Genomic DNA, 19,986 nt, shown 5'->3' on the forward strand with positions numbered 1-19,986 from the left:
GCCCTCTTCTGGTGCATCTGAAGACAGCTACAGTGTACTTAGATATAATAATAAATAAACCTTAAAAAAGAAAAAAGAAAACTTCTCTGCTCAAACGAGGATTCAGGTTTTTTTTTTTTTTTTTTAAAAAAGTGCAGCCTGTGAGGTTTCAGAACCCAGGGAGCAGCTTCTGCCAGTGCCAGCAGGTAGAGTCTGCAGCGAAGGAGCCCAGACTGGCCCTGGGCAGGCTGTCCCTGCTCCCTTACCCTTGGGTGCCTGGGGCCATTCTTGTGGTAGGACACACACATTCAGTGTCAGGAGTGGGCAGGCCGCTTGGCCAGGCACTACACGGTAGGTGGAGGCTCAGTGGGGTTTCTTGCTGGATGACGTCCTGTGCCTCTTGATCAAACTGCTTCTTAGTGGCCTGCCAGCCAGCTATAGCAGTTGGCTTCCTGAGGTTGACTCCCGAGCATTGGCTTGTCCTAGCTGTCCCTTCCAAAGGGGACACTTTTCTGACCCAGTAGCCTGGATAACACCTTCTGCAAGGCAAGTGGGGAGCTTCATTTGTTCTCCGATCTATTCCTTGGCCTTTGTGGCCTTTGAGAGATTGCTGGAGCTGGAGAGCGGGTGGGGGAGCGCAAGTGAATGCCTGCTTCATGGCAGGCATGCTCTCCGTGGTGGTGGGGTTTTGGGTACCCAGCAGTGGATTGGAGGTTTGTAACATGAGTCTCTTGCTGGGCTAAAACGATGGTTATAAGCACCGCTGAACGTTACAGTGGCATACTTTCCTATAAAGATGTGCATTGAAGAGGGGCAGGAGAGGTGGCTCAGTGCTTGAGAGCACTGGCTGCTCTTCTAGAGAACCCAGGTTCAAGTCTTATCATCTGCATGGTGGTTCACAGCCATCTGTAACTCCAATTCCAGGGAATCCAGTGCTCTCATCTGGCTTCTGCAGGCACTAGGCCTGTATGTGGTACATGGACATATATGTAAGCAAAATACTTATATACATAAAAGTAAAATGATAATTAAAAAAATTGCACTGGAGAATTGGCAGTAGGCTTAGGGTTAAAATTTTGAACTCCTTGGTGACCTCAGAGGCCTGCCTCCAGAAGAAGGGCTGATGGGAGTCCTAGACCTCAGCAGGATGTTAGTGGAGGCCTTGGCTGCTAGCAGTGGAAACACAGCTCACTGTTTGCTCCCTGTTGTGCACATCAAAGGCTCGAGTTCATTGTTGCCCCTGAGAGAATGTCTGAAGCTGATAGTACCCCCTCTGTACCCCATCTTCTGCCCTCAGCCACAGAGATGATCTTCCCATGTGGGTAGTATGTGTCATTTTTGTTTGAAAGTATAGGCTGGTGTTTGAATTTCTGACAGGGTAAGCTGAAAATTCATGGTTGTCCCAGATAGTACTTTTGTTTAAAGTGCCCAGTGGTGACTTTTGTGACCAAAGTAGAACAGAAACAGGGAGGTGTCCTTTGAGATCTGGCTCAGCGGTTAAGAGCACATACTGCTCCTGCAGAGGACCTGGGTATAGTCTTCAGAGCCACGCAGAGCAGCTCACAAGCACCTGGAGCTCTAGCCCCAGGGAATCTCACGCCCTCTTCTGGCTTCCACAGGTACCAGCACGTGATAGAGATGGCTGGACTTTAGCCAGTGTTACCCCAAACGGAGGAAACTGATGGAGGTTTTCTGTGCTGCCTGTTGGCATTCACGTTGGACTTTCTTCCCTGCAGTTTCAGGACCTGTCTGGTGGGAACGCTGGTCTGCTGCCCCCAGAGAAAGGGAAGTTTCAGCCAACAGTGTTGTCTCTGGGTTCTTGATTCTGCTCTTGGCGCCATAGAACAGGTGTAGCACTCTTGTGTATTAGTAAAAGCACACAGACTCGGCGGGGGTAAATGTAAAACAGGTGTCAATAAGGTGACTATGATGCCGCACAGTGTAAAAAAAAAAAAGGCTGTGGTCACCACGCCGCCCTTTAATAAAAATGGACTTTTAACTGTATCAGTTTTTCTTGCTTGTGCAGTAAATCTTATGTTTACAGAAATTAGCCTGAGCGCTTTATAAAAGTCAGACAGCCAAGAAATATAATTTCCTCAACAGCGTTTGTCTTGCCCTCTTGCAGATGGTGTAAAATCAGGTGTGTGAAGAATTAAAAAAAAAAAAAAAAAAAAAGCAATCCGAGCCGCCAAGGATGGCATTTCACACTGCCGCCGAGAACGGCGTTTCAGATTTATGCTTTGCAGCTGATTCTGCTGTGGTGAGTGCATCGATTGCTTTTCGGTTGCTTTTTGCAGATAATGTCCACGCCGCCCGGAAGGCACTGGGTCACAATCTTGTCAGACTTAGACTGTTGCTATCAGCAGATGTTCTTCTAGAAACGCCGTAATTATGACTAAATTAAAAAAAATTGTCATGAAGCTCATTGACACAAATTTCACATCTGTAAATCGCCTTTATTTGTCTAAGGCCTAGGTGTAGGGTTGAGGGTTTGTAAAGTGCTTGCATTGACATTAGCAGGACGAAGTGGGCAAGAGTGGCTTGCGTTAAGTTTAACGGACAAGAAAATAACGCTCAGGCCTTAGGGAATTGTGGAGGCGTTCAGATGGCGTCGCTGGGACCGCTTAAATGTACCACAAGTGAGTTAGGGGCAGTGGGCTGGTCCATAGTAATTGGAAGGAGGCCCTTTCTGCTGCCTCCCTAGGATTGGGTCTTGCCCTCCCCCAGGCTGTCTGTGAGTCTATGTGGAATTCTGGTGCCTTACAACTGCGACCGAATCGTGGGTTTATGTGTTTCAGAACGTGGAGGCAGGGTGCTGGTGCAGCAGCTGTGAAGCAGGCCATGTCCTCGCAGCAGCAGGACAGGACATTACAGTGGGTTGGGTCATGGCTGGCCACTGACTTGGTCTGCTGGTGTGGGCAGGAAGGGGAGTTCTTCCTGGCTTTGACCGTCCTGGGCTCTTTCAGGTTTGTTTACTTTAAACACTGCATGTGTGTGAGTGTTTTGCTGACAGGTATGTATGTACGTTCATACTGTGCATGCCTGGTGCCTGCAGACCTCAGAAGAGGGCCTCAGATCTTCTGGGATTATAGTTACAGATGACTGTGAGCCACCGTGTGAGTGTTGGGGACTGAACCTGGGTCCTCTTGCAGGAGCAGCCAGTGCTCTTATCCACTGAGCGTCTCTCCAGCCCTCGCTGTGAGCAAGCTAGCATCCTCTCCTTGCCTCGTATTGCCTGTCTGAGGGAGGGTAGTACTGGCTGGCTCATTCATGGAATGGAGCCAAACTGAGGTTATGGGATGGCTTGTCACACCACGTGCCAGGCCTACATCTCCGGCTCCAGCATCAGTGTCTTCAGACCCTCCTTTTTCCATCGCTGCGGTCATTTTCTATCAGGGATCTTGTTTTCCAAGAACAACCTGTTGGATGACTTTCCTTAAGCTGGTTGCACCCTACCTTCCTGAGAAAGGGATTCTTACCGGGTGACATAAACAAAGCCACACTCATCTGGGAGTAGCCTGTGTGTCACCACTGAACAATAAAAGGTCATTCAGTTGTTCTGTTACAATTAGTCCTATCAGAACAGCAAACCACTGTGATTGAGTCTGTTTGCTTCTGTGCCAGAAGGGCAGGGCTGTGTCTTCTTCCAAGCTGGTCATCAAACTGTCTTTGAATGTACCACCTTCCACCATCACAGCCCTGTGTGTGGGAGTGCCCAGGTGCCTGGAATGGCACCTAGTTGGCAGATGAGACGGGGGCCACATGAGCAGGCCGTCTGGCTCAGTGAGTGTCACAAGGCACTGTATGCCAAGCACTGAGTGGCTAGTCTCCTCCAGACAGGCTGTGGAAGGATGAAACTGTACAGAGCACATGGTTCATGGTTTCATCTCTATCCACGAGGCTGCCCACATTTGCTGGGCACTTTTTACAGAGGTGAATTTTATACAGTTGTCCTGGTTACTGGGGTCTGTGTGGGGCTCTGGTAAGCTGAGTAGGTGTGCCTCAAGGTGTGCCTGTAGAGGTGTGGTTGGAGCCGGTCCTTCAAGGACCGGAAGGGTGGATGGCGAGGGCGGGGAGGATGCGAGGACCCTGAGAGTGGCTCAGGGCGCTGGGCTACAGGTGGCGGTGGAGCCTTGCGGGGCACAGCTTCCCACTGCCTTGAGCTTTGGGTGACGGAGAGCAGACTCCTGTCACTCTCATTCAGTTTGCTTGTATCTCTCCTCAGCAGCGCCACCCATTTCAAATGCCAGGTCAGAGCCGAGGACACCAGGAACTGCCCCAGTCATCCTTGGACCGCACTGCTGCTGCAGCTGCCATGGGCGAGCGTGGGCGAGCGTCTCTGACACAGGCAGTTAACAGCAGCAGCTCTGGTTGCTTCTTCTCTGCAGGCTCCCCACAAATTTACTTGGCCTGAACGCTGCAGTGCTGTTTCTAGTGTCTACTCAAAAAGCCCCAGTGCCTTCCTATTGTTTCTTCCTGGGCGTATTTCATCTTCTCAGAGATTTCTAAAGCTACCCAGGGTCCTGCTCTGACCCTGCTGTGCTCATGAAACCCCATAAGAACCTTCTCTGTTGAGAGATTAGGATTGTGGTCTGCGATGTCCTTTGGTTGTGCAGGGTCATATGGTCCCTAGAGGCCACCAGAAGTTAATGATGTGTGGAAGCTGGGTTGTGTTACTTGTATTCAGGCAGTTCTTCCTACAGTTTCTGCCCCATCCACCTGCCCGCATCTGTCCACATCTGTTCACATCCTCCCACTTCTAGAATCTTCTTACATACTCCATAGTAAACAATTCACAAGTCACTTACGTTACACGTAATGGACCCTGGAGTGCAGTGGTGCTCAAGATTGATCTCTCCCTGTCGTTTCTGAGCTTACAGTGTGGTGGGAGGGAGGCACATACTGATTTGGGCCTGTGTGGGCCTGGGTATGCCACTGTGTGTGTGAGGAGGTCAGAGGTTAATCCGCTGGAATTGGTTCCGTCAGACCTTCCGCTGTGTGGTGACTGAATCCGGGTCTACCAGAACCGCTGCAGACTTCAAGCCAACATGGGTTATACTGTGACTCTAAGGCAATGCAGTCGACAGAGGCTGTCTGCCATAGGAACTTGGTCCCTGGAGCCCATGTGTATCGGTCACTTTTCTGTTGCTCTCCTGAGTCGCCAGGACCGAAAGCAATTTACAGAAGGAAGAGTTTATTCTGGCTTATGGTTGCAGAGAGAGAGGCCGTAGTGGTTAAGAAGGCGTGGCGGCCGTCAGAGGAGCAGGAAGCCGAGAGTTCACATCCCGAACCACAAGCCAGAGGCAGGAAGTGAACTGGAAGTTCATGCGGCTTTTCACTCCTAGAGCCCACCCACGGTGGCACGCTTCCCCCAGTGAGGCTGTGCCATTGCTACCTTCCCAAGCTATGCTGCCAACCGAGGACCAGGGGTTCTTCTCATTCAAACCTTTACAGCTCATGGACATGGAAATAAAGAACCATCTGCGCAGAGATGTCCTCGGACCTCTATCTATACATCACAGCATGTGCCAACCTCACAATAGGATAATTAAGCAAAGACCAAAGGGAAGGAATGGAGGGACCTGTTCTCTTGAGACACAAAAAGTTACCACTAAAGGATGGTGCTGGGTGGAGCAACTGCCTGTCAGCGAGGAGCACGGTGAGGATGGGCAGGGGTGAGGACAGAGCCGACGTGGAGCACATCGGATTTGCTCTGGGTCCTCAGAGTCTGTTGTCTTTCTCCTTTTAGGCTTTAGTCCTTGAGTTATCCTCCACGTTGATGTCATCCTTTAATCTTTGTTGGGAGGGTAAGCGTTTGCCACTTGGTGCTTTGGCGTTGACCCTGCAAAGTCAGAGCTAAAAAGGAGGAGAGGATCAGGACAGAGGAGTGATGTGCTTTGCCAGAGTAACGGAAGCACAGGGGCAGGAGGATGAGGGTAAGTACAGCTTAGAGCTGTGCAGAATGTCACTAAAGCCACTCACCCGAGGCTCTCAGTTAGGATATGGATACCCTGAGCTCAGAGACGTGTGTGTGTGTGTGTGTGTGTGTGTGTGTGTGTCTGTGTGTGTGTGTCTGTGTGTCTCCCACTGAACCCAGTGTTTCCTAGGAGTATTTGAAGGCAGGAGGTTCCTTGGTTTGTTTCACTAAGGTCAGTGCCATTAATCCCCAGTGGGCCTAACCTTTTCTCCTTTTTTGTCTCTTAAAACTCTCACTAGGGACTTTCCCAGTCCACCTACTCCTAATGACAGATGATTTCTGAGAGTGATGGACTTATCTGGCTGCTAAGTGGCTCTGTGGTGGGATGGGCAGTGATCAGTAGTCCTGTGAGGGGCTTCCCTGAGCAGCGTTGGTGCCTTTCAGTTACTCGGTGCAATGGCTCCACAGCCTTAGCCACCCATAACTACAGCCCCAGTCTGTAGTGAATATTGGTGATCTGTGGGCCTGTGGTATGTTCTTCCAAGACCCTACAAAGCACCACGCTGGAGGCTGACATGGGGTTGCTTATCTGCTCACCAGCAGGCATTCATTTCTCACCCCACACAGCTCTCTGACTCTTAAAAAAGATTTATTTTATTTATTTATTTTATGTATATGAGTGCTGTATCTGCATGTACACCTGCATGCCAGAAGAGGGCATCGGGTCCCAATATAGATAGTTGTGAGCCACCATGTGGTTGCTGGGAATTGAACTCAGCACCTGGAAGAGCAGCCAGTGTTCTCAACTGCGGAGCCATCTCTCCATCCCCTCTCTCTGACTCGTAAGATATATCCCTCTGTCCATCCGTCAATCCATCCATCCATCCATCCATCCGTCCATCATAACTTGGCTAGTGTGGTGCTGGAGAGATGGCTCAGCATTAAGAACATTTACTGCTTTTGCAGAAGACCGGAGTTTGGTTCCAGCCCCAACATGAGGCTTCACAACTTCCTGTAACTCCAGTTCCAGCCATCTCTCCAGCCTCCCCATGTTGCATTATTTAACCCAAACAGCCAGATATGTTATTTGTGAGGGTAAAGAGTCACAGGTGTGTGGGTGTAAAAGTAAATCTTTGGGGGTTTTTCTTATGCTCTGTTTTGCTCCTAAATAACCACAGGACATTTCTACACCCACTGTAGCCTATTTTAGTTCCCGAATAAAGACAGATAGACCTGTATTTTTATTAACAAGCTGCTGGCACTAAGCTGGCCAGGTTCTGAGCCCCTCTAACCCAGCTAGGCTGCTAACATCAGTCAAATGCCCTTTCGCTTTCCCTGGCTCACTGTGGTCCATGTGTGTCCTCATGGCTGCTCTTTCATCGAGGCCTCATGGCAAATCCTCCTGATCCATCCGCTGGCCTTTCTACACTTTTCTCTTTGCCCTTCTCCCTTTACTCTGATCCTGTGGTCCCTCTCTGGTCTCTCCCGGACCCCTGACTTGGGTCAAAAACCCTCACAAATAACAGATGTGGATGTTTGGGTTAAAATTGTCTTCTGCCCAGCTAATTGGCTGATGAGCTCTTTATTAACCAACCAGGGGTGATGGAAAACGATTTTTAGGTAACAGATATCAGAGACGGTTGACCACGCCCTTGGTAGTGTGCTTGCAAGCCTGTGGGGCCAGGGGTCAACCTTCAGTGTCATTCCATAGAAAATCATCCATGTTGGTTCTGAGACAGGGTCTCACGGTGGCCTGGCATTTCTCAATTGGGCAGAGTCAGCCAGCAAGCCCCAGATCTCTGCCCGTTCCTCCTCCCCAGGTCTGAGCTCACCCACCCATACCACCACCCCTAGCTATCTTAAATGTGGGTTCTGGGTATCAAGCTTGGTCTTCGTGCTTGCAAGGCAAGCTCTGTGATCTACTGATCTGGCCCCAGCCTGTCACAGAAGTTTATGGACAGTAAGTGTTAGAGGCCCACAATTATATATTTTTCTACAGCTCATTGTGAGTAGCCCAACAGTCTTGTAAGGCTGGCTCTTAGAATCCCATATTGCTTGTTGCAGAAAAGTTAGAGGAGCTAAGGGTTGGCTCATTTACAGAGGAAGTGGAATACGGCTTATAACTAATTCAGACCCTCTAGCCAAAGAGACTGCTTTTCATCTGTGTTCTGAGGAACTGTAGTGAAACTTAGAGATAGGCAATGACTTTGTTCAGGGGTGTCTTAGGAAGCACAAATCTGACATTAAAAATTAAAAAAGAGTGTCTCTGCCCACAGGAGTTGGTGGTGTTTGCATATTTGGAAGGAAAAGGCAGCCAGTTTTCCTATTAGTCAGCTTCTGGGAGGAATTTGACCTAATGTTTGATACCTGGTTCCATATGCCATGCCCAGAAAGCATTAACTTAACATGCTTGTCATCAGTTATCAGTCCTGAATCTTCTGCAGACTTGAGCTCAGCTTCTGTCTGGAGGGAAGAGCAGAAGTAAGCTGCTTCATTAGAAGAAATGGAAGGGCCATGGAGAAGTAAAATCCCTAATTTCCATGAGTGTGCGTGTGCGCGTGTGCCGTGTGTGTGTGTGTGTGTGTGTGTGTGTGTGTGTGTGCACGTGTGTTTAGGAGGCAACAGGGTCTCATGTAATCTACTCTGAGCATTCTGGTGGGCATTCACCATGTAGCCAAGGCTGACCTTGAACTCCTGACCCTTCTGCTTCCATCTCTTAAGTGCTGGGGGGTACAGGCATGCACCATGAAGCCTGGCTAACACTCCAGCTCCCCAGGTCACTGACCTCACGGCTGTGGATGCAGACATGCAACAGAAGGTCCCATTGCATTCCAAATGTTTTGAACGGTAATTATACAGCCTGAGTGTGCGGCCTGAGTGTGCGAGTGTGTGCTCCTTCCTCTTTCTGTTTACAACTGTGAGCTTTAAACAGAAATGTTTAGCCTTTGTGGTTGGTTGAGCCCCCGTAGAGATCACCTGGGACATTTGCAGGAGTGGCGCCATCACTGTGCATTTGGGCAGTGTGTTTAACTGGCTCATGAACATGCTTTTTTCTCTGATTGCAAAATGCATCTTATAATTTGTGCTCTGGGGTCGTGCGGCAGGAGCCTCAGTTGCTGCATCCACTTTGTGAGCATTTTCTGTATTTCCTTGTGATTTTTGTCTTGTCTGGTTTGAGACGGGGTCACTGTCTGGTCCAGCAGGGCTGACTGGCAGGGAGGGGTTCTGCCAGGGCAACAAGTAACCCTAACCACTGGGCCACCTTGCCAGGACCCACCTGGAGGTTTTTAGTGGTAGGATAGACAGTAGTGTCTCATGACACTGGGAGGTCACAGTTAGCCTAGAAAGGACTTTCATACAGTAACAGTCCTCCCACGGGAGACTTTCCCAGCCTCCCTTTCCTAATGACCCGTGGTAATACACCGTCAGTTCAGCACAGAGACGTCGGGAAGTCAGACTGTGTCCCTTTTGCCTTCTTAGGATCTCGGTGCCCATTGCATCGAGGTCAGGCTCAGATGCAGTTAGAAAGTAAATCTAGCCAGTTGTGCTGGCACGTGCCTGTAATTTCAGGACTCAAGAGGCTGAGGCGGGATTGCACATTTAAGGCCAGGGTGGGCTACATAGCAAGACCTGGCCTTTAAAAACAAGTGAATGGAAATCATCACCTAGATAGGATTGATCTGTTAGAGCTAAAAAAGGCAAATCGCGCCCTCTGAGTTACTGGAGAAGCCCAGAAGGAACATGTCATGCTGTAGTAGGGCTTTATAGCTACTGTTCGCTGGGCTTAGCACAAGGGGCCATGGGATATTTTTACAGAAAGCTTTCTCTTTCTGAGATTTTTTTTTTTAACCCCCAGATAAAGAGGGCTTGTTTAATTCGGGAAGAGTTATTTCGTGGGAAATTAAATATTTGTAAATCCTCTGCCGCATTTCCACACGTGTCAGTTCTCTGGCAAATGACGGCTTTGGAGTGGTTGGGAAAGGATTTCTTAAAGGCAGACACTGTGTTCCCCGCTTCGCCGTGTTTTCAGTGTTCAGTCGAGTAGGTAGAGGGCTCAGGGCTCTCCCTTTCTGTTAGGCTCCCGGTGGTGTTACGTTTTCTTAAACCTGGAACGATGATCCCTTGTAGAGGTTTTTAAGGAACGGTGGTCTCCTTAGGTATGTTTATGATGTCTGCAGCCTTTACAAAGAGCACCAGAACTGCTGCCCAGGCACGGCAACCGGCTGCAGCGCGGGACCGTAGACACAGTAACTGACATCTTGCTTTGGTATGCTCTGTGGTGTCTGATCACATTGCCTGCTTGGGAATCCTGAAAGAAATTTATTTTCAAGTCCCAGCACATCATTTTTTCCAACACTGATCAAAGGCTGGGAAACCAGAATTATATGTAGTATGCAGAACCGTCTTTTACTCTGAATCTTTTGGCTGTTTTCTTGAAATACACCTATGCCTCCTCAGTATTGAAAGCCTAGAATCCTTTAACCTGGATGGCAGAGGTAAAGCGGGTTTTATGCGAGATATTTAGCTGCGGACCACATCTTCAGCTTTTTATATGCCACAGTGGTCTTGCTTCCCCCTCCATTGTCTGATAGCGAGGTCATTTTCAGTCCTCTGAGAAATCCTATTCCCAGCCAGATGCGGCTCATATATTAAAAGTAGCACCTGTGGCTAATATCAGAGCGGCTTACCATAAATTTACATGGTAACTAGGATTATATCTGTCAGGACTGCTAAAAAGCATCTAGATTTAATTTGATTTCCAGTATCGTGGAAGCTATGCAATGTTTCGCTTCATAACTATATTTTAAAAGTTAAAAAATCAGTCCATTGTTAACTTTTATGGCCCCCCCAGTGCCCATTAAGTTGATTTGCTCAATGGAGGTTAGGACGAAGCAACCCGGCTACATTAAGATCGGAAACCGACCCATTTGTGACAAATTTAGTCCTTTTGTGTGACTCTTCTCCACGTCTCTGCATTGATTGGATTCAGGTGTAGCTCATGTCAGTAGTGTTTAACCTCAAAAGAGTGGGCAGTGTGATGGGGTTGTTGTAAATTACGAAGCATTCTGCGTTGGCTTATTTAAATGTAACTGGATCACTCTGCTGCACCAGCCTACACCAGTGGTGTGGTTTCAAAGATGTCTCAGAGAACTGGGGTGCCTGCCCTCACCCCGTCCCTTCCTAACCTGCTCTGTTACCCATTGTCCTTGGAGTCACTTCCACATGTCCAGGTTTACACACCTGCAGTTATAAAATTATTTGGGGGTGCTATTGAGTCAGGTTGTTCCCCCTTCCAGCATTTATGAATACAATAATGATTCTCCATAAATCAAAATTATTAACAAGTTACAGAAAACCTGTTCCTGTAAATCAGATGTGAATGACGATTTTTTTATTTTCTTCCCGTTTCCAGCGACTCCTCAGCGTGAAACCAGGAGCGTGTTTGTGTTTGCAGAAAAATTAGTTCATAGCACAAAACCGAATTAAACATTCAAGTCAACCTTTTGGACATTTTAGAGTTTAAAATATGTAAGCAAAAACATGATCCAATTAAGAAATAAACAGAAGTCTTTTTCTTGATTAGGACTTGAGATTGCCTTGGCAATACTCTTGCCTTCTGAATGAGACAGGATTAATGTTAGCATCAGCACTGAGGTTGGGCAGTGCGCAGCCTCTTAGTACAGGGTCATGACCCTGGGTGTACACACTTGCTTTGATTACAGTGAGCATGGGCGTACTTCCCTCCTGGGTTGACCTTCTTAAAGATGTTTATTATTTATTTTAAAATGTATTTATTTTATGTGTATGGGTGTTTTGTCTGCGTATATGTCTATGCACCACATGGGTATGCCTACATACCGAGTGAGTTCCTGAGGAGATCAGAAGAGGGCAGCGGATCCTCTGGGTCTGGAGTTAGAGCTGCCCTATGTGTGCTGGGAAAAGAACCTGGATCTTCTGTGAGGGGAGGTGAGCAGTGCCCCTAACCCCTCAGTCACCTCTCCAGACCGTTTTTTATTTATTTTTGACACAGGGTTTTTTCTAGCAGTTTAGGAAGAAATGGGGTGAGGGCAGACACCCCAGTTTTCTGAGATGTCTTTAAAACCACACCATTGCTGTCAGCTGATGCATTCCTAGCTGGCCTGGCCCCTCCTATTTCTGCCTCCCAAGTGCTGAGGTAACAGGTGCTCCCCTTCCCGCCCCCACCCATCTGTTAATCCCTCTTAAGTTTCTCCTTCCCTCCAGGAGACCGCTACTCACTAGGTGCTAGCTGGCAGCACATTGGCTGTGTATCTGAGACTGGCCTAGAACTCACATTAAACCTGCCTCAGCCTGAGAAGTGCCAGGATTACAGACATGTGCACCCAGCGCAGGTAGTAAGCTTTCTAGACAGAAGAGGGTTTGGTTTTTTGTTTGTTTGTTTGTTTCTAAAGATTTATTTTATTAGCCAGGCAAATTCCAGCTCTGAGGCAAGTGGATCTCTGTGAATTGGAGGCCATCCTGCTCTATGTAGTGAATTGAGTACAACCAGGGCTACATGAAGAAACCCTGTCTAAAACAAACCAAAACAAACTGGTGTGTGTGTATGCGTATGTGTGTGTGTGTGTGTGTGTGTGTGTGTGTGTGTGTAATTTATGGCCAGGTGTAGTAGCAAGTGCCTTTAATCCCAGCACTCGGGAGGCTGAGGAAGGCGGATCTCTGTGAGTTTGAGACCAGCCTGGTCTATAAAGCAAGTCCAGGACTAGCCAGGGCTAGACAGAAAAGCTTTGTCTAGAAGACAAAACAAAATGTACACACATGTGTCTGTGTAACTATGTGCAGACTGCCCTTGGAGCTGGAGTTAGTTACGGGTGAGTGAGCTACCATATGTGTGTTCTGGGAGCTGAATTCAGGCCCCTGAGAGAGCGTTAAGCGCTCTTCACTGCTCCTTCCAGCCGCAGATTCTAAGTTGTTGTTTTGTTTGGTTTTTGTTTGGTTTTGTTACTGGGGTAGGCATGTGCCCTGCCATACAGCTACATCCTTGACCCTCGTGCTGAGGAAATGTGTCACCAAGGAAGGGAAACAGCATTATTCACAAGTGACAGTGGTGAGGGTTGGTGAGACGGCTCAGTGGGTAGAGAGGTGCTTGCTGCCAAGCGTGAGGGCCTGAGTTTAATCTCTGGTAGCCATGGGGTAGAAGGAGAGAACCGTTCTCACAAGTTGACAAGTGATCTCTACATGAGTTACAGCCTGGGCATACCCATGCATGAGCACACGCACACACCCAATGCCTGAATGCATGCATAATGAGTGAATGTCATAAAAATTAAATGATTATGTGAATTATCACAGAAGTGATCATTTGTCATTTCTCCATAATTAGCATGGGTAAAATGATAATTCAGTGTATTATTAGGTAGAAATAATTACTTAATGGTAAATGCTATCAGTGGCCAGTCGGAACCTTGGAAGACCTTTTTGGGGGAATTATGGCATCTCCTTTTGTCCCTTGGGTGCTGTAGGTTGTTTTTCCATGTGGTTATAGGTGGAGAAAATGGGTAAGTCTGAGACAGCCTTATTTTGTCCTTTTGTCCTGCTTCTTTTCTGGGCTCCTTTTCCTCTGTGGACTCTGCATCACTGGCCTGGAGGGGCGGCCGCTGGGACCCAGGGCTGGGAGCCAGGGGATGCCTGAGAGCCACCAGAGTAGTGGTGGTAACCGTGGGCATCACAGACTTGCAGGGACAGTCGGGGGTGGGAGTAGACGCCGGCATTTCCAAATCCACCCAAGTTTTCACAGTTTATACTGAAAGCAGATACAAGCGAGCGAGACCATGGCTTGCCTCTCTGTCCAGTTCCCATTTTCTTAGTTGTCTGTTGCAGTTGGAAGCAAATCTATGATTCTGTTTACAAGATTCCATTTGATGTTCTGCTGGGGGCAGGAACTCCAAAGTCACTGAAGGCATCCCTCCCCAGCCATACAAAGTGCCCAGGCACTACATCTATCCAGTGGCCTAAGATAGTTCTTTAGAAGGCTGGTTTTGAGAACAGAAATAAAGCTTTAGAAGAATTGATTATTTTTTAAAGTGGACCTTTATTTCCATATGACACAGAAATGGGTAAATTTTAAAATAATCATTGCGATGCCCAGTAATTGCCTTTACCACGAGTTAATGTTGTATTACCTTAAGTAGTTTAGATGTTGGAAAAATGACTATAATTTAAAGTTAAATAGACCAGCTTACAGTGCTGGATAGTCGCAAAGCATTTGTGCGTGCATTGACTTATAAGGTAATATTTAGCTTGGTTCTTTCATAAATAACATCCCACGTTGGAAATGAAAACTGTGGTATTAACTGCATTTTTATTTAGAATTTTGTTTTAAGCCATGCAAAATTCTGTCATATAATTGGCTTTTAGGATTATTGTATATGAGCAAAGTATATATTTTCCTCTAATGAAATCCTTACTTGGAAAAAAATTGGCTGTCACAGTTGGCTAAACAAATACATACACACTCACATTTATGTATATGTCTGTATATATCCATGTTACAAAAGAAATTTTTCATTCATTCTATCCACACATGTTTATTTGTCAAATACAGCCAGTATTCAGTAAATCATAAAGATGAATTTTATTTAAGAAATGTTACTTTGTTCTCCTGAGACAGTACTACCAATGGAATACTGCAGTATTGTAGAGCTATAAAGAATTGTTTCTAGGGTAAATTCGAGGAAGAGGGAAAGAAGGAAGTTACAATACGTTTCCTACTTACCAATTAACTCTTACCTGCCAAAAAGCACATGAGACCTGCACAGCGGACATCCGCTAATCCAGTGGGTAGCCGTTCCGGGCTCTAATGCACACTGTTTTACACGCTAACGGTTTTGAAGTTCCAGGCCAGTGCTGACCTTTCACATGTGCCCCGCTCACAGTAGGATCTCCACTCATTGCTTCCTGTCACAACGGATTACAGTGACACAGCCCAGGGCTCGCTTTGACTGCAATTAAGTTTTTGATCAGAATTATTTCGTTCACAAACAATCACATTTGTTAAAATGTTACATCTGTCTGAGAGCCGCTGGCAGCCTCCCTATTTATCAGTGGGATGTGAGTGCAAGTCATTTGTCTTTCATAAAGCGGCAAGCAATCTTACGTATGTTATTTAATCCTCTTCTGCCGGTTTCTGCCTTTCATTTATTGGGGTTGGGAGGAAGCTGCGTCCTCACAGTGGTAGTACGAGGCAGTTTGGAGATTTGGGGGACTGTGAACGGACTTATTTTTGGTGTGGAACAGAATTATCCAGCTGGGACCCAGGACACAATTACTGTTTCCAAAAATTGTCAGTGGCGATTCTGTTTCTACGTGAGGAAATGTTTTAGCGTTGTGAATGTGGAGTGAGGATTTGGTTCTTGGCCTGCCATCCCATCCTCCCTGTGCCTCTGAAACGCAGCCTTCCAGCCATTTTTGGACCGTGTGTTTCCAGTTCTCTCACTGTGGCCGTGAGCTTCGGTGCCGGAAGTGAGGCCAGCATCCCCCTGCTCAGGCTCTCCTGGCCGGAAGTGGGTCCAGCATCCCCTTGCTCAGGCTCTCCTGGCAGGAAGTGGGTCCAGCATCCCCTTGCTCAGGCTCTCCTGGCAGGAAGTGGGTCCAGCAACCCCTAGCTCAGGCTCTCCTGGCTCCGTTTTTAGAAAGTTCTTTTCTTACTACAAAATGGCTGCAGAGGCACAAGGAGCTTTCTCTCTCTGCCAACTCTGTTTTCTGTCTGCCTGTGATGTGGGCTCAGCGGGCCTGTTCGCGTTTCCCTGCACATCACATTCCCTGCACATGGTTCTAGAGAAAGTCTTTACTTGGCTGTTTGAGCCCTGCATGGGATCCGTTGGGGGCTGAGTTAGGGTAAGAGTGTGACTCGGTCTTTGACTTGGTTTAGTGAGGACGGAGCCTGGGAGGCTGGCTCGGAGGTGGTGGCTGAAGGGACAGAATGGAGTTGGAAGGCGATGAAGTCCGAAATGCTTGAATGGTGTCTGAGAGCTTGAGAAATTTTAATTACTTTAAATATATATGTATATATTTTAGAATACCATTAAAGGGATTTATTGCCAGGTTCTAAAATACTGTATTATAACCTAAACCATTTCCCATTTGTTTTGACGTAGCTGGGCTCATTTATTACTAACTCATAAAATTACAAGTGGCAAAAGAAAGCCATTGCACCCCCAAAATCTATTTAACTTTAATTTTTTAAGCTTTTTAATAAAGTAAGGTCTACTTTCCCATCTAAAATGCAAAAGTTTTACTGGAATGAAATAGTGCAACCACTGGCTGCATTACAACGGCCTTCATTTTTCTTGTCGTCAGATTTCTGAGCAGATTTTTTCTTAAATCCATTAGTGTAAAGAAAAAAAATTTTTTTTGACCATGTTTACTGTTTAAAGAAATGCTCAACAGTATTAAAATTTGAGTAAAAACTCCAGCTGGAGACCGAGTATACTTGATTTTTATTAGATTTTATTTGTTGTTTGTGTGCACATGTGTGTGCAACCGAGTGTTTGCATCCCGGCACACATGCCAGGGTGTATGTGTGGGGACCGGAGGACAACTGTGGCAGTCAGTTACCCCTTCCACTTTGGGTCCTAGGGATCTAACTGAGGTCCTTGGACTTGGTAGCAAAGCACCTTTCCCTGCTGAGCTGTCTCTCCACCACCCCACACCCAACCCCGTGTCTCTTTTAACCTTAAAATGATGATTTATCGATATCAGACTGGATCAGTCACTTTATTAAAATCTTATATTAATGCAGCCATTTTCTTAATTTCAAGTTTTTTGTTGGTTTTTAAATTAATTCTAGGATCATGGGGATTTTACACTTACAACTTGTGTACCCGTGTCTGTGTGTGGAGTCTCCTGGGAAGGAGGACACTTGGGAGGCCTCTTTTAGGGAAACCTGAAGCAGGGAGGAGAAAGAATGATGTAGAACAACCCAGTCTTCAAAACAAAGAAAAATCCCAAGTGGAGGAGAATGCCGTGGGGCGGCAACCCTCACGTGTAAGCAGACCCAGGCCTTCAGCGCATCCCTGGGAGGCTCAGCCCTCAGCCAGCGTGAAAGTGAAGTATCCTCAGGCTTCAGACTGGAGAGAATGAAGCAGACGCAGGCGGGCGGTGACTGGGGTCGGCCTCACAGGCTTTGAAACTGAGAAAAGTTGGACACTCGACTACCTTAAAGTTTTACTAGTGCTTGTAAAACACTTCTGAGGTTTCAGAGGTCCCAATCAGCCCCATAAGCCAGACAGAGGACTCAAGATTCTCTCTCAGCTACCCTGCAAGCAGAGGCATATTTCCTGAACACAGTGTGGGCTGAGTTAGAGGAGGCCCCTCCTCCTCTCCCCGGTCTAGGAGAAGAACTCACCAGGGAACAGAGCCCCCAAGGTTTCAAGAAGGGTACACCCCAGCACACCAAGCACAGGGTGCTTGTGGCTAATGTGGGGGGGGAGGGGTTAGGGGTGGGGGGAGGAGGTGCTAATCATGACAGAGTAGCTAATCATGACAGAATCATGACAGAGTAGCACTGTGTCTTCTGAGCACAAGGACAGACAGACAGGCAGACTTAAGCCACTTTTGTGTCCCGTCTCCTCACTTCCACAGTTTCCTCCGTCGTCCTCTGTGAGCTGTTCTCTTATAGGCTAGTACATGGGCAGAGTGTGGGATGGGGAGGGGGCGTGTCTACAATCCATGTGTATTTGTGAGCCCAAGGGCGTGGTCCCCTGAGAAGTGCGCTTCAGGAAGGAGAGGGGCACGCCTGTGCACCGTGTGCTGCCTGCACGTGGAGCGTGCGGCTAGTGCTGTCTCTAGTTCAGATTGGTGCTCGAGGAATATTAGAAACAAAGAAATAATTGTCATTTTGGCACAGGTGACTGCTATCACCGGAAATGACTAGGTGTTCCTAGTGTTCCCATAAAGAGGTCTTTCTCATACTATCTGCTTTCTCTAGGCATTGAAAAAGAAAGATTTAAAATGACTTTTCATTTATTCCATAAACACCCAATGATCAGTTATGCTTCTAAGTGTGTCCCTGAAGCACCGCGACAGGTGTCGGCAGAGTTCAGTGTTTATGTTTAGGAAGCCTGGCTTTAAGGCTGCAGAGAGAGTTCTGTGTGAGGAGTACTGCCAGGGTTCAATTCCCGACATGCACAAGGTGACTTACAAGTGCCTGTAACTTGAGTCCTGGGGGACCTGATGCCCTCTTCAGGCCTCTGCAGGCACTGCGTGCTCATGGTGCACAGACATGCAGGCAGGCAGAACACCCCCACACATAGAAGGTTAAAAAGGGAAAAACAAGTTTAAAAAAATTAATTTATTTGAGATGTATTGGCTGTGCATGTTTTGCCCTGTACCTGAGGGAACTGTATGCACGGAATAGTTTCTAACAGTTCCCTGCTGTGTGTGAGGTTGTGCAGCTTCTACGTAAGGAAAGAGAGTCATGCTGCTTCATGGACCATGAGGAAGGTGTATGACCTATGAGGACCATGAGGAAGGAGAGCTCTAACAGCATCTTTCCTTTTGCCAAACTTCCTATAATGATCTACTGTTGTTGTTGTTGTTATTATTTTATTTTTAAGGCAGGTTTTCATTGTGTAGCTCTGGCTTTCCTGGAATGTATCATGTAGACCAGGCTGGCCTTGAAATTACGAACTCTGCTTCTCAAGTACTGGGATTAAAGCCACTACTCCTAGCTTCTCATTAAATTAAAATTTAAAATTTTATGTTATAATTTTAACATAAAATTCCCCATTTTATGTTAAAAATGGGGAAAGTGTGTTCTGACATTGTTAGGGACTTGTATCTAAGTGTGTGTGTGCGTGGACACACCCACACATTCACCCCCTCACATATACACACACATATACACACATACCACATACACACATACACACACAGTAATGCTATACACACACACACAGCTGCTGCAAACACACACAGGTGCTGCAAACACAGTTGCTATACACACATGTACACACACATACATATACCACACACACATACATACACAGTGGTACTAAGCACAAAGCTGGTGCCGTAAACACACACAGGTGCTACACACATACACATACACAAATGTACCACACTCACATATACACATATTGGTGCTGCACACACACATACTGGTGTACATGCATATACACATACATCAATCACATACACTCTGGTGCTGCACACACAAACACACACACACACACACACACACACACACACACACACACACACACACAGCTGTGCTGAAACTCAAACCCAGGGCACTGTGTTTGCTAGGCAAGGGCTTTCTTTGCCACTCAGCGGACCCCCAGTCCTAGACCAGACTTTTTCTTCTTTCCAAGAACTGAACAGGAGAATCAGGCAGGGGTCAGAGTGATTGATGGTCCTAGAGTGCACGAAGTAGAACCCACAGCCAGGAAGGAGCAGCTCTGTCCAGAGGGTGCAGGGGCTTCTTGATCAGAAAAGGGTCCGCTTGGGTATTGGATGCATAGAATGAAAACAAAGTGGTGACGTCAGCCCTTGTCACCGTCAGAGCAATGCTAGCTGGTTTTTGAACCGGTTCTAAACACATGTGCAGGCACACATGCAGTGAAGACATCATCAAAGCAAATAGCAAGTGTGTGTGGGAGCTCACACCATGTACACGTGTGCATGCATATTTACATGCATGTGCACACGTGCTGCATGTGGCAGCCAGAGGTCACCTTGTTTTTTGCCAGGACTCTCAGTGACCCGGAGCTGGCCTGTTTGGGTAGACTGGCCGGCTCACAAGCACTAGACATCCCCCTGTCTCTCCTTGCCCAGTGCTGGGATGCCGTACAGTGGTGGGGATTGAACATGGGTTCTTACATGGATGTGGAAAATACTTTACTGACCGAGCTATTTTCTTGGCTCAGAAAACCAACTTGTAATGGAAAGTCATAGCTTTTGTTGTTGTTGTTGTGACAGAGAATTCTGCTGTGTAGCAAAGGTAACTTAGAATCATGTAGCCAAGTTTGGTTTTGAGCTCAAAACTCACCCCCTGTCCTCCCCTCAGCCTCAGCTGCTGCTGGTGCTGCTCCTCCTCCTCCTCCTCCTCCTCC

The 19,986-nt window shown here is 47.2% G+C and overlaps 1 protein-coding gene across 4 annotated transcripts in view; it reads left to right on the forward strand.

Annotated features, from left to right (window-relative positions):
- Pcbd2 (pterin-4 alpha-carbinolamine dehydratase 2) overlaps nucleotides 1-19,986 on the forward strand; it is a 47,774-nt gene that overhangs the window by 12,125 nt on the left and 15,663 nt on the right. The window contains exon 1 of one of the 4 annotated variants that reach the window (XM_029547545.1): nucleotides 2,165-2,239. The exons of the other annotated variants lie outside the window; for them this stretch is intronic. Within the exon in view, the coding sequence (XP_029403405.1) occupies nucleotides 2,174-2,239 (66 nt within the window). The 5' untranslated portion in view covers nucleotides 2,165-2,173. Of the gene's footprint in view, nucleotides 1-2,164; nucleotides 2,240-19,986 lie in introns of those variants that run through there. 4 annotated transcript variants of the gene reach the window in all.

Source organism: Mus pahari, chromosome 16 (assembly GCF_900095145.1).
Source record: "Mus pahari chromosome 16, PAHARI_EIJ_v1.1, whole genome shotgun sequence".
Lineage (NCBI taxonomy): Eukaryota > Metazoa > Chordata > Mammalia > Rodentia > Muridae > Mus > Mus pahari.